Source organism: Mesoplodon mirus, assembly GCF_964341445.2.
Source record: "Mesoplodon mirus genome assembly, chromosome: 11".
Lineage (NCBI taxonomy): Eukaryota > Metazoa > Chordata > Mammalia > Artiodactyla > Ziphiidae > Mesoplodon > Mesoplodon mirus.
This window is the reverse complement of record NC_138987.1, coordinates 86,261,052-86,275,905: the sequence shown is the minus strand read 5'-3', so window position 1 is coordinate 86,275,905 and position 14,854 is coordinate 86,261,052. Positions and strand designations below refer to the sequence as shown.

At 34.8% G+C, this 14,854-nt stretch overlaps 1 protein-coding gene across 1 annotated transcript in view; it reads left to right on the top strand.

Annotated features, from left to right (window-relative positions):
- Nucleotides 1-3,981: 3,981 nt before the first annotated feature.
- Nucleotides 3,982-14,854, top strand: part of LOC309812440 (solute carrier organic anion transporter family member 1B3-like) — a 68,499-nt gene continuing 57,626 nt past the window's right edge. The window contains exons 1-2 of the mRNA XM_082636232.1: nucleotides 3,982-4,002; nucleotides 8,177-8,328. Coding sequence (XP_082492358.1) covers nucleotides 8,239-8,328 — 90 coding nt within the window. The 5' untranslated portion in view covers nucleotides 3,982-4,002; nucleotides 8,177-8,238. The remainder of the gene's footprint in view (nucleotides 4,003-8,176; nucleotides 8,329-14,854) is intronic.

Below are 14,854 nucleotides of genomic sequence, written 5' to 3'. Positions count from 1 at the left end.
GAGTATGTTGTACTGATGCTATAGGTAGACAGATGTGGTGAAAGAAGAATTGGGAAATTTTGATCTTCATTTTTGTTAGTGAAATCATCATCAGCTGAAGGTGCAGATAGGCAAAGATGTGTTAGAGTTTTGAGGAGAGAGATGAAGGCAAAAAATAGTTACTGAGAAAGCAGGGCGACATGGATTGGGAAAATGCAACATGATACCTAAGCCCAAGAAAGACCCATTTGAACTTCATGATCCTAAATTTAAAGTCAACACGGCTGAGGGTTTTTCTTCAACCACGTTCAGCAGCATGGATGAATGGACAGAGTAGTCTGAGAGTTGTATTTAATCTAGGTTGTGTTTTGTCAAGCAATTAAAATGATGCCAGGGTCACAAATGACTTGAAGATATATGGAAGAAAGTGATTACCATGACCATTAAATTTAACCCAGATATGGAGGGAAATGACAACATGAAATAAGGCACAGTGAAACCTCTGGTAAAATCAATCAATGGTCAGATAGATCCTGGTCAGTGGAAGCATCTGGGGTACTACAGTGTGTGAGCTGGCAAGATAGATAGTGGAACTTCAATTCTTGAAACTTGTATTATGGAGAAGTTGCAGTTTTGATGTGACAAAGTCTAGGATCTGTCCATTGTAGTGAGTAGAAGCAAGACTATTGAGGAAGAGAAAGTTGAAAAGCTAAGAAGTCAGGGAATTAGAAGTATTCTCTTCATGGATATTAAAATTACCGATAATTATTACAGCAGGAATATTTTGAAAGATTGGCTTTGAATCAAGAGCTAAAACTCATGGAAGAAGTGGGAGTGACTCAAGGACTGGTAGATGATTCCACCAAGATGAAGTGATATGAGTCTTTAGATATGAAATTCATAACAATGGATTCTGAGAGAAGAGGGTGTGAAAACAGAAAGGAAGTAGCACAGTAAGGGAAATTGGAGACCAAGGCATCTGGTATGGAGCAAAATGGAGAACAATGTAGCCCCCATTGATCACAGCAGCTTTGAAAGGCAATGACATCAGGGAAGGGCCAGGTTTAAATTAAAGAAAGAAGGTGAAGCAAAATGTGTCAGGGAAGAGGCTGAAGGTAGAGGGAATTCTACTTGTGATTAACCATGAGTTCCAAACATCTCAAGAGAAGTATCTCAGTTCAGGGTTGGGAGAGGGATAGGAGATGAGGGCAGATACGGGAGGGTGCAGAGCCATATGGGGATTAGACAGGAGCTGAACAGGGAATCCCTCACTTCTCATGGTGGTGACCAACACAAGAGAAATGATGGCCACAATAAGATCAATCATGACGATGCCAGGGCTCTAGTGGGTAGAAAGATGTGAGGTTCTTTCCAGGAGTCGTCTGCAGCCTCCCAGAGCTGCCTCTTTTTTTTAAAGTTAATTTTATCAGAGTATAGTTGATTTACAATGTTGTGTTATGGGGCTGCCTCTTGACCATTGCTAAGAGAAGTATGGCAGGAGACAGCTGCAGGTTGTCCTTGAGCCTAAAGTCTCCCTCTTCAAGAATGCCTGCGGACCCCTCTGAGTACTCTGGAAATCAAAACTGCTGGGTACATGTCATGGAGATTTTATTTTTACTCATTTCATATGAATTAATTGCTTTGAGTATTTATAATACACTAATGTCATGCAATGAATCTTATTAGGTATCAACTCTGTAATTTGTCAGGTACTATGCAAAGCACTTTGCATACATTATTTAATCCTTACCCCAAGTATTGTCTTCCTACTTTACAGATACGGATATTCATGTTCAGAAAAGTTTAGATAACCTACTTAGGTTCATACTGCTAGCAAGTAGCAGAGACAAATTGGCATCAAAATCTATCAGATTTCAAAGACCATGATATATCATCAGAACTGGGATGGTTATCTCTGAAGTAAATACCAATAAGATAATTTTTAGCAAATTTTGCAATTCTGTTGACTCATGGGTGTTAGCATAATATTGATCTTGAAAGAGCTGTTGCAACGTCTTTCCTGACCACATATATCCTTCCACAAGTCACACAAGAACAGTTCAAGTACTTAAAACAGTCATGTAAGAAAAAGAGCAAATGCTCTTTGACCTCTGGAAACACTCCAGAATTTCAACAGAAAGCTTTAGTTTAGGGATTAAAAAGGGTCTACTAATTTGTACTGTTTTACCTTCATTCTTTCAACACAGTTGTCTCAAAACAAAGTGATGTGACTTGGGTAGAACAGAAATTTAAAGAGAAAATCAATAGCATTGGAACCCGTAGACTATATCCCTACTCTGAATGAAAAGGAAGTTCACAAAATCAACTGAAAATGTTCTCTAGCTCTGCTACAGTGGTCCTCAAAATCTGGCATAACATAAAAGTTCACTGAAGTGCTTATTAAAACATCATAATCTTTGGTCAACTGAATCAGAATCTCCTGAGTGTGGGCCCCAGTCTGCTATAGATGACTGGATCCTAACCTTCCCAGGCCCAGGTCTTCATTCCTCAGTTCCCTTTAATTGAGAAATTAAATATTTCCTAACGTTTCCCCTCCACAGTCTCTGATTCTTCCCATGATTCCAACAGTTCCAAGGATTGAACCAATTTATCAAATAACTGAGATATAGGACTTAAATAAATATTGTTGCAGCTGTATCAAGGATTGTCCTGCAGGAGTGATAAGGGCTAACTGTGTTTTCACATATGCATCTTCACATTGCTATATATGTATGTGTGTATATATATTCATATGTGTATGTGCATATCTATGTACATGTATATACATTCACATTGCTATCTATATATGATAGCCACATATATATATACACACACATCTCTACATACATATATTATATACTATATATAACTATAATGAATAAATAACATATATGTATAAAACATATATAATACACATTATTTATTCACGTGAGAGAAGAAGGGTATGGATTTTATTTGCATTGGTACACCTCCAGAGCAGAGCCCAATATCTGAGGTAGAGAGGTATAGCAGGGATTCAAAAACATTTGAGTTGCTGAATGAACAAATGAGGGCATGAAACTTCAAGAACCCCAAGAAAATGTTCAATTGTGTCAAGGTCTCCCCGTCCCTAAAAACCAAGTGAATAGAAAGAAATAATGTGACCTGCTTTCTGTATACCTTGATATAAGACACCTATTATGCACAGTAGTCTTGACTTTCATCATCTTTAAAAATGTTGTCACTTAGAAGACCTGTCTTGTAATGAATTGGCACTTTACTATTCCATATGGGACATCCGGTATCCAGACACATCATATTAGAATTGCACCCAAATATCAAACAAAAGAGTATATTTGATTTTTTGTATGCTAAAGGAACCTGTAGACAGATTTTTATTTTTCAAATTTTTCCCCATTTTTATTTTTTATTTTATTTATTTTTAAACTTTTTATGTTATATGGGAGTATATCAATTAACAACGTTGTAATAGTTTCAGGATCACAGCAAAGTGACTCAGCCACACATATACATGTATCCATTCTCCCCCAGACTCCCCTCCCAACCAGACTGCCACATAACATTGAGCAGAGTTCCCTGTACTATATAGTACAGTATAGTATAGTAGGTCCTTGTGTAGACAAATATTTAAAATTGCCTTGCAGCCTTTTCTATGTGGAATTGTTTTATCACTTTGGATAATCTGTTGTATTTGTATTTTTAAAGAAAAATATGCAAACAACTTAATTGAGTAAGCAAATGTAAATTATTCTCAGAAGTAAAGCTTAATTTTTGAACTTTTACATACAAGTAATTTGTAAATTCTGAGAAATTATTAACATAATCTTTAAACTACAGGCATGCAGAGGAGATTCTTAGGATAAGTAGTTAATTTTCTTCTATTTGCCTGGGACAATGACCTAAGAAGGTAGTTAATCATCATTGGACTGTAAAAAAAAATAACCAGCCAACTATTTAACAAGAGACTATAACAACAGATAAAGGGATGGACCTGTGGCCATTGCTGTAGGATCCTAAGTCCAGGTAAGAACCTTTGAGATTCTCGAATTTCAATGTTTCCTGTATGTGAGAAACTTCCAGAAATTTCAAGGGGAAAAATTGTTTTGATGGACATGATAAATATTACATATTTTATGTTATGTGTCTTCTACACCCTTATGTTCTAAACCTTTAAACCTTATTAATTATCCCTTCTAGAGGTAGCTGAGCCTCAGGTTGATGTTTTTAAAAATAAAATACAGAAAATCAGACATTTATAATTTAAAAATAAAGACTGAAGTCCCATTCTTTTTACTTTCTATTCAAGTGGAACTTCAAGTCTGAAAAAATAATGTGGGTTGGAGAGTTAGTTGGCAAACATCAAGAAATGCGATGTGCCTCATAGCCACTTACCTCAACTTTCCTTGTTTCAACTCAAATTTGACTCAAGGGGAGGTCAAAAGAAGAGGTTTGCTAGATGATTTTATCTCTGATTAAATGAGAAAAAAATTCTGCTCAGCACAGTTCCTGGCACAAACTAAGGACTCAAAAATATTAGTTCCCTTCTCCAACTCAGGAAGGTGGCTACCCTTATAATTATTATTAATGTTATTTAATTAAAAAGTATTAAATTATTTACAGACCTATAAAAGGTTTAAGAAGTTAGTAAATGTTGTTTTCCCTTTTTCCCTCCTTAGTAGCACAGGTATTGTACATGGTAGATCACTTGGATTGCACTGTTTTTCTATGATCACCCAAATAGGAAAAGCTTGCACAGATAAGCAGAGGCTGGTGAGATTCTTCCCTCTGCTCCACCCCAATCAAAAGGGAGCAGAACTGGACTGTACTATTATTCAAGGAAGAGGTGCAATGCTACATCTGAATGCCTGTCTTATAGAACATCGTGGTTTATGTTATAAACTTATTGCATCCCCAAAATTCATTTACATGTTAGCTATTTAGAACTCTGAGAAAAAAAAGATGTCCAGAGAAAAATTTATTAAATGTCTTCAAGTCAGGCTTAAAATGCCATGGTGATGTGGAAAATATGGTGTTTAGAGTCAACTCTGAACTGATATTTCAACCTTTTAATTATTATGTAGTGATTTGTTATAATTTCATCTTTTTCAGAAATAAGGTAAAAGTGCCTACATTTCCAACCTTTTATCTGGATACTTTTCCCCAATATGTAGGAGAGAGGTGTGGACTAGCAGTCTGTTTGGCAAAGTAGTAGAAATACAGGGAAAAGGAATGACTACATTACAAGGGATATTGTCCAGTGGAGCAGCAGTGTGGGAAAGGTTATTTCAACTGGGAGTAACAACGGGAAAATATCTAAGAGGGGTGAGTTGGGGTAGAATTACAAACAAGAGATGAAGAAGAACTTTACAGGTTAAGAAGAAACGTACAGGTGGGCAGAGACCTTTCTTCTGGGAACAGTAGTTCCATAGGGTGGAAAGTGTTTATGGGTGTATTAAGACTAAAAACAAAGGCTGGTTTTAGTTTAGGAAGAATATCACATACTATACGTGAGTTTTATTTTGTGTGGTACAAGAGACCTCTGAAAGATTCTAAGGATGGATGTGATATGCATAGGAAAGGGAGAAGGCTGGGAGACAGGACAATAATTTAATCAACTGCAATCAACAAGGATAGGAGTGGTGAGATCATAGCATTCAGGAATGTTTGTTGAGTAGCCAAACCAACCAAACAAACAAAAAACTAAAGCTAAAGGGTGACTATCCACCTTTCAAATAATTCAGAGGATGAAGTGGTAAAAATGATTTCCTAACATTTAAGTCCTGAACAAAGATACAGAAAGAGGTGTTCATGTAAAAATGACATAAAATTTATCAAAAGACTGCCTGTGACTTTGGGACCGTACTACTGATTCCCTCCTCACTCCACTTCACTCAGTAACTGAAGAGGTCCAGGTATATATGGACCACATGCCAGAAGTATAGAATAACTAGGATTCACTTAGATGTACATGGGTGTGGGTTTCTGCATTCATGTGTATGTTTATATACATTCATATACACACAAGTGATAATATCTTCAGATATTTATCATTTCTGTATTTGTACATTAGCCATTTAATATGCATTATGTATACTGATGGACTTTATATATATATATAAATTCTTGTTGCATGAATTAATGAATAGAATATACAATTGATCCTCATCATTTGTGGATTCTGTATTTGTGAATTTTCCTACTCACTAAAATGGATTTGTAACCCTCAAATCAATACTGCTGCTCTTTCATGGTCATTCACATACCTGCAGAGAGTGGCAAAAAATTTGAGTTCTCCCACATGAACGTTCTCAGCTGAGGTTGGACAAAACATAAGATATGGCTCTGCTTTCTTGTTTTTGCTCTCGTAATAGAAACAAGTGACCTTTTCACAGTCTACTTAGAGCCATTTTTTTCATTTGTGTGTTTTTTGTAGGTGATTTTGCTATTAAAATGACTCTCAAGCATAATGCTGAAGTGCTGTCTAGTGTTCCTAAGTTCAAGAAAGCTGTGATGTGCCTGATGGAAAAGATACATGAATTACATAAGCTTCCTTCAGGCTTGAGCTGCAAAGTGCTATTGTCCACAGATTCAATGTTAGTGATCAATAATACGAATTAAATAAGGTGTCTAAAAGGAAGGAAACATAAAACAAGGTTATGTATTCATTGGTTGACAAAAATGTTGTGACCACAGACAAACAGGAACCAAACCCTGTATTTCCCCTAGGAGCAATGTTTAGTAATTGCTAATTCAGCATTTGCAAGAACTTTATAGAACACAACTACTGCAAATAATGAGAATCAACTGTATATAGAACATGTATTAAATATACTGTATAATTAGTGCCCTATTAATAATAATATATCTATGTTTATGCTTGTTTCTGTACATAAATAGGTATTTTTTGCTACATAAATATGTATTATGCACATATGAATAAATAAGAATACATTTTCTAAACCTCAGTGAAGAACACACTATTCTACAAAAAAGAGCAAATCTAAGAAATAAGTTGATTCATTTTACTAGTCTTTAAGATAGGGGCTTAATAACTCACAAAAATTTAATCCCTCTTACATTTGACCTCAAAACTCCACTTGTAGGAATTTTATCCTACAGAAATGATCACACATAAATCAAAAGACATATTAAGAAATTTTTCTAATATGAAATAATTGGATGCAACCTAATCTAAATTAGATCCTACCTAGACATAAAACTAGGTAGATAAACTATAGACAATGGAATACCCTACAACCATAAGAAAACTGAGTAAGCCATATTAATATAAAGTTAAGTATATAAAGCAGAGCAAAAAGGCAGATAACTGTAGTAACGGTATGCTGCCATTTGTGTTAAAAAAGGAAAATATTGTGTATTTAATTAAAAATGCATATCATATTTCTGGACAAGATTCATTGAAAGCTAATAATACTCTTCCTCAGAAAGAGAAACCGGATGAGGGTTAGAGGGAGAATTTTTCCTATATGTCATTTTTGATGTTTTGTGCTTTCAACTTCAAATATACTCTCTCTTCAAAAATAAATAAACAAAATTAAAATAAAGTGGAATCATGGTGATGGTAAGTTCAAGCACGGCCATAGTCCCTCTGCCAGGTACTTAGAATACACTAAGTTCTTCTTAACAAATCCAAACTTTCTCTGCTTTTTGAGCCTGGTTCCAGAGGTATTAATATTTTCTCTCTGAAACCTTTTTAGGCCACTCTAATGGTAATTAATTACATTATTTTTCTATTCATTTTGACTATCTACTATATGCAAGGTACTGTTCGGCATTTTGTAAAACCAGAAAGATGAATTAAACACTTATTTGCCCTCCTAAACCTTATAATGTAGTTATACAGAAAATATAACAAAATTTTATTTCTAATAGGTAATTGCTAATAATTTATTTAATCCAATCTAGTGTGTGATTCTATATTACCTTATTTATTTGTTGTTTTAAGTTCCCCTCCATAAATTTATCTTCCCAAATTACAATCTCGCTAAAGCTAGAAATTTGTATACGTGTGAGTGTGTGTGTGAGTGTGTGTTTCCTTTTGTGTCCCGGTGCTCAGGACATGGTAGGTCCTGAATGAATATTAGTGGAATTATTGATTGATTGATGTTGACCTTGAGGCTTTTCTCATTTCTGAATTGTTAAAGTGAAATAAATTATAACTTTCCTCTCCAAAAAGGTGATCATTTTGAACGAAACATCGACAGAAATTGAAAACATTCACATGATATCTGCAGTTCAATGATGGACCAGAATCAACATTTGAGTAAGACAGCAGAGGCACAACATTCTGAGAAAAGGAAAACTAGAAACTACTGCAATGGATTCAAGGTGGAATGCGTTTCATGTTTTCAAACTAAAATAAGTAAAGGGAGAATTTTGATTTAAAGAAAAGGCAGCCAGTTTTTTAAAAGAACATTATATTTCAAATTAGAGTTTTCAACTGAAGCATACATTAAAATATTAACACAATGATATACATCTTGATATAAATCAATCTTAAAATCTGAATAAAAGGTCTTTGGTGACATTTCTAGTTAAGACTTTATTAATGTTGAAAATTTAGAAAGACTTTGATATCTTCTCTTTGATTCTTGATGGACAAAAAGATACTTATAAATGTGATTAAAATAAAGCAGTCTCTGTGTAATGGATAGTATGTTTAAAAAATTCTTACATTTGACCTATAACAGAGAAGATTTATCAGTCTTGTGAATCACTTTGTGGTCTTGACCTATTTAATTTTTTTTTTTTTAAAGAACAGCATTTGTTATTCTATTAACTTAAATGATATAGTCTGAAGGGAACTAAAAGACCTAGCCCAAAGACCTAGTTGATGACTTAGGAAAGTCATTTAATTTTTCCATATGCAAGTGGGTAAAAGTGATAATCCTGTCTCTTGCTTTTGTCACAAAATGGTGAGACAGTGAATGATATAGACTGTATTGCGATTTTCACAGACATTAAAAAGCAATCCTTGAGCACGGAATCAAGGAAACCAAGACTCAAGGAAGTTGAGAAGTTTGTGTGAAATCATCTAGGTTGTAAATGGAAAACTCTTAAAACTAAATCAAAGCCTTTAAACCCCCATAGAGAAGACTAGAGGAAATCAAAAAACCAATCAGGGCTGACTTTGATCAATATTTAAAATGTTTTCCTCAAAGTTATAGTCTTACCTAGCTGAATAAAGACCAGAGATCAGATTCAATTGCAATCATGTTATATAAAGTCTGTTTTAACTTTGTCCTGGGAACATGAAGTCTGTTTGTTTTTCAGAGATTATTGGTAAAATCAGTTCTGATGAAATATTTAAGTAATATTTAAACAGAAAAGCAGTCACCAGGAGAAAGTACTGGCTAATGGAACTGGACCACATTCTATTGCCTAGGGGTAGTAAGTTGTTCTGGCTTATTTCCCTTTTAAACATGGAGGGTTACAGTGATTCATTTGCACAGGCATTCAATGTGACAACAAACTAGCTGAAGCAAATAAAATTGCCTGGGTAGTCTCTTGCAGCATATTTGGAGAAAAGCTTCGAGTTAGCAAGTTGTCAGTGTGTATAAAGTATGTGAATTGCAGCCCAATAGTAAAGAACAGAGGAGCAATAACAGTAATAGTATATTGAGCACTTACTAAATGCAAGACACTGCTCTAGTATTTTAGTTCTACGAATGGATTTATTCCTTACCACAATTCAGTCAGCCATATGCTATTATCTCCCTTTGACACATGAAGAAAAACTTAGAGGGTGAATGACTTTCTCTAGGTCCCTAGGCTGAAAAGTGGTAGAGCCAAGGTCTGAAATTAGGCAGTCTGATTGCAAATCCCATGAGCTCAATTGTACTCCATGTTGCTAAAGTACCTGTGGGTTTCCATAATATTAGTACCCTCAAGATGTTCTGGTAAGCACAGATTTGTAAGTGGGCTATTTAATAATCTTCCTCATTCTGTACTTCTAAAAATTCCCCTTTATACCGAATACTTGAGTTTCAAGCAAGCATATTTGCCTGCACACACACAAATACACATTGTAACTGATGTGGGTATACAGACTCAGCAGGTAAAAATGTGTAAAAGTGCAAATAGATAATAATTTAGAATAACAACAGCATAGTTTGATTCTTTCTTACCCCTTTCCCTCAATTTTTGAACTGAACCAAGTAGGTTATATAAACCCTGCCAGTACATTGTTCATGTTTACACTTGTCATTTCTGTGCTTCAGATTTCTTGTACCGCTGTGTTGTAATGAAAATTCTTTAAAAACACAAAAGTAGTGCATCATCGTCAAAAAACATAAATAATAGGGCAAAAGTAAAAGGTCTCCCATTCTACCTTCATTCCCACTCCCTTTCCAGAAATCATTAGGATAACCATCCCATTTGTAACCACCAACAGTATCCCTACCCCACAGTTTTCCTCTGGCTAACCTTCTGGCCTATTAGACTTTTTTTTTTTTTTTTTTTAAGGGTGATAACTCCTCAAGTGTACCCTTAGTTCATTAATAGGCAACATCACTCTTTTTTTTTTTTTTTAAGATGTTGAGGGTAGGAGTTTATTAATTTATTTATTTATTTTTGCTGTGTTGGGTTTTCATTTCTGTGCGAGGGCTTTCTCTAGTTGTGGCAAGCGGGGGCCACTCTTCATCGCGGTACGCGGGCCTCTCACTATCGCGGCCTCTCTTGTTGCGGAGCACAGGCTCCAGACACGCAGGCTCAGTAGTTGTGGCTCACGGGCCTAGTTGCTCCGCGGCATGTGGGATCCTCCCAGACCAGGGCTCGAACCCGTGTCCCCTGCATTAGCAGGCAGATTCTCAACCACTGCGCCACCAGGGAAGCCCCTGGCCTATTAGACTTTTTGCTATTTCTCAAGATGTGAAGTGCACTTCTGACTTGGAGAAGCTTGCACTTGCTCTTTCCTCATCTGAAATGTCTGACTCCCAGATATCTTGCTCTTTCATCTCATTCAAATCTCTTTTTAAACATTACCTCATCCCTGACCACCCCATATAAAATAGCATTTCCTATCCATAACTCTTGAACCAAATTTGATGTTTTCTTCATAGAGTTTATCACCTCCTGACACTGAAATACAAATGCACACATATGTATAGGTGTGTATGTATATGTATGTCTTTAATAAAACAAAACAAATTTATCACAGTTCTGTAATAATTATACAATTCTGAAGTTGAGAAGTCTGAAATAGGTCTCCCTGAGCTAAAATCAAGATGGTGGCAGAGCTGTATCCTTTCTAAAAGACAATTCATTTCCTTGTCTTTTCCAACTTCTGGAAATTTCCCAAAGTTCTTGACTAATAGCTCTTTTCCATATTCAAAGCTAGTGATGGTCAGTCAAGTATTTTTCACATTGACATTGACTTTTCTGCTCCCTTTTCCACATTTAAAGGACCCTTAGGATTACACTGAGTTAACCAGGATAATATAGGATAACCTTTTCAAGGTCATCTGATTGGCAGCCTTAACTCCACTTGCAACCTTAAGACCCCCTTGCTGGGCTACCTAATATATTCATAGGTAGGCAGAGTAATGGCATGCAAAGATGTCCAGGTCCTAATCTCGAAAACCTATAAATATATATATTTTTTTCCTAGAGGAAGTCATTTGCCCTCTTTGCATCTAAGTTTTTTCACCTGTGAAAGGGAAATAATAGCATCTGGCTGACAGAATTATGGTAAGGAATAAATCCACTAACAGAAGTAAAACACTAGAACAGTGTATGGTATATAGTAAGTGCTCAATAAATGCTAGCTACTACTATTTTTATTGCTTCTCTGGTCTTTATTATTGGGCAGCAATTACCATACTTTATACACAATGTCAGCTTGCTAACTCGAAACTTCTCCACATACGCTGCAAGGGACAATGCAGGCAATCTTACTTGCTTTGGCCAGATTGTTGTCATCTTGCTGTACATGTGAGAATGAAATCACTGTCCAGCACATTGAGATGTAAAGTTGGGTGGCTGATTTGAGATCATTCTTCTTTTTTTATGTAGCTGGTTTTCGCTATGAAATTCCTTAATACAGTATTTGTACATCCCATATATTTTGGTATTTTGTGATTTCATTTTTGTTTGTCTTGAGATATTTTCTAAATTCCTTTTTGAGTTCTTGGACCTATTGTTGTTCAAGAGGGTGTTGCCTAATTTTTACATGTTTGTGAATTCTCCAGTTTTTCTCCTGCTATTGATTTCTAGTTTCATTCCATTGTGGGTAGAAAAGATACTTGCGATGATATCAATCTTCTTAGATTTGTTAAAACTTATTTTGTGGCCTAACATGTGATATATCTTGGAGAAAGATATGTATACATTTAAAAGGAATATGTATTTCACTGTCGTTGGATGGAATGTTTTTTGTATGTCTTTTAGGTCAATTTGGTCTATAGTGGTGTTTGAATTATCCATTTCCTTATTATTTCTATCCACTATTTAAAATAAGGTATTAAAATCTTCCACTATTATGGTATTGCTCTTTATTTCTCCCTTCTGTTGTGTCAATGTTTGCTTTATATAGTTAGGTACTCTAATGTTGGGGATAGAAAGATAGGTAGATAGATAAATAGATAGACAGATAGGGATAGAGATACTTATTAAATCTTCCTGGTCAGTGGACCCTTTTATCATTATATAATGTCCTTTTTGTCTCTTGTGACTTTTTTACTTAAAGTCTATTTTGTTTGATATAAATACAACCACCCCTGCTCTCTTTTGGTTACCAATTGTGTGGAATATCTTTTCCCATCACTTCATTTTCAGTCTTTGTGTGTCTTTAGATCTAAAGTGAGTTTCTTATACGTAAGTCATAGTTGAGTCTTGTTTCTTTTTAATTTTTATTTTTTTAATTGAAGTATAGTTGACTTACAATACTATATTAGTTTTAGGTATATAGTCTCTATATACCTGAGATTCAGTATTTTTACAGATTATACTACACTAGAACTTATTACAAGATAATGGCTATAATTCTCTGTGCTATACCTTATATCTTTGGTGCTTATCTATTTTATACATAGCAGTTTGTATATCTTAATCCCATACCCCTAATGTGCCTCTCCTGCTTTCCCCCTCCCTACTGGTAACCACTAGTTTGTTTTCTATATCTGTGAATCTGTTTCTGTTTTGCTATATACATTTGTTTGTATTATTTTTTAGATTCCACATATAAGTGATATCATATGGTATTTGTCTTTCTCTGTCTGACTTATTTCACCAAGCATATTTTCTAGGTCCATACACATTGCTCTAAATGGCAGATTTTCACTCTGTTTTATGGCTGAGTAATATTCGTATGTGTGTGTGTGTATACCCACTACATCTTCTTTATCTGTTCATCTGTTGATGGACTCTTGGGTTGTTTCAATATCTTGGCTATTGTAAATAGCACTACTATGAACATTGGGTGTATATATCTTTTTGAATTAGTGTTTTTGAGGCTTCTAGATATGTACTCAGGAGTGGAATTGCTGGATCATATGTTAATTCTATTTTTAGTTTTTTGAGGAATCTCCATACTGTTTAGTTTTTGAGGTACCTCCATATTGCAAGTGGCTGCAGCAATTTACATTCCCACTGACAGTGTACAGTGTTCCCTTTTTTCCACATCCTCACTGACATTTATTACTTGTAGACCTTTTGATGATGGTCATTCTGACAGGTGTGAGGTGATATCTCATTGTTGTTTGGATTTGCATTTATCTAATAGTTAGTGATGTTAAGTATGTTTTCATGTGTCTGTTGGCCATCTGTATGTCTTCTTTAGAAAAATGTCTATTCAGGTCTTCTGACAATTATTTAATTATTTTTTATATTGAGTTGCATGGGCTGTTCATATATTTTGGATATTAACCCCTTGCCAGTCATATTATTTGCAAATATTAACTCCAATTACAAAGGTTGTCTTTTTCTTTTAATCCATGGTTTCCTTTATGTACAGAAGGATTTAAGTTTAATTAGGGCTCATTTGTTTATTTTTGCTTTAATTTTTTTGCCTTAGGAGACAGAAAAAAAAAAGAAAAATGTTGCTACAATTTATAATATGTCAAACAGTGTTCTGTCTATGTTCTCTTCTGGGTGTTTTATGGTTTCAGGTCTTACACTCAGCTCTTTAATCCATTTTAATTTTTTTTGTGTATGGTGTGAGGAAGTGCTCTCATCTCATTGTTTTGCATGTAACTGTACATTTTTCCCAGCACCACTTGTTAAAGAGACTGTCTTTCCTCTATCGTGTATTCTTACATCCTTTGTTGAAGATTAATTGACCATAGATGTGTGGGTTTATTTCTGGACTCTCTATTCTGTTTCATTGATGTATGTGTCTGTTTTTGTGCCAGTACCAGGTTGTTTTGGTTACTGTAGCTTTATAGTATTGTCTAAAATCTGGGAGAGTGAAACCTTCCGCTTTGTTCTTTTTTCTCTAGATTGCTTTGGCAAATCAGGGTCTTTTGTGGTTCCATATGAATTTTAGGATTACCTGTTCTAGTTTTATAAAAGTGTCATGGGTATTTTGATAAAGATTACATTAAATCTACAGATTCTTTGGGTAGTATGGAAATTTTAAGAATATCAATTCTTCTAATCCAAGAGCACAAGATATCTTTTCATTTCTTTGTATCATCTTCAATTTTATCAGTGTTTTAAAGTTTTCAAAGTATAGTTGTTTCACCTCCTTGGTTAAGTTTATTCTTGGGTATTTTATTCTTTTTTATGGAATTTTTTAAACTTTCTCTTTCTGATAGTTCATTATTAGATATAGAAAAACAACAGATTTCTGTATGTTAATCTTGTATCCTGGCACTTTGCTGAATTCATTTTTTAGTTCTAACAGTTTTTGGGTGAA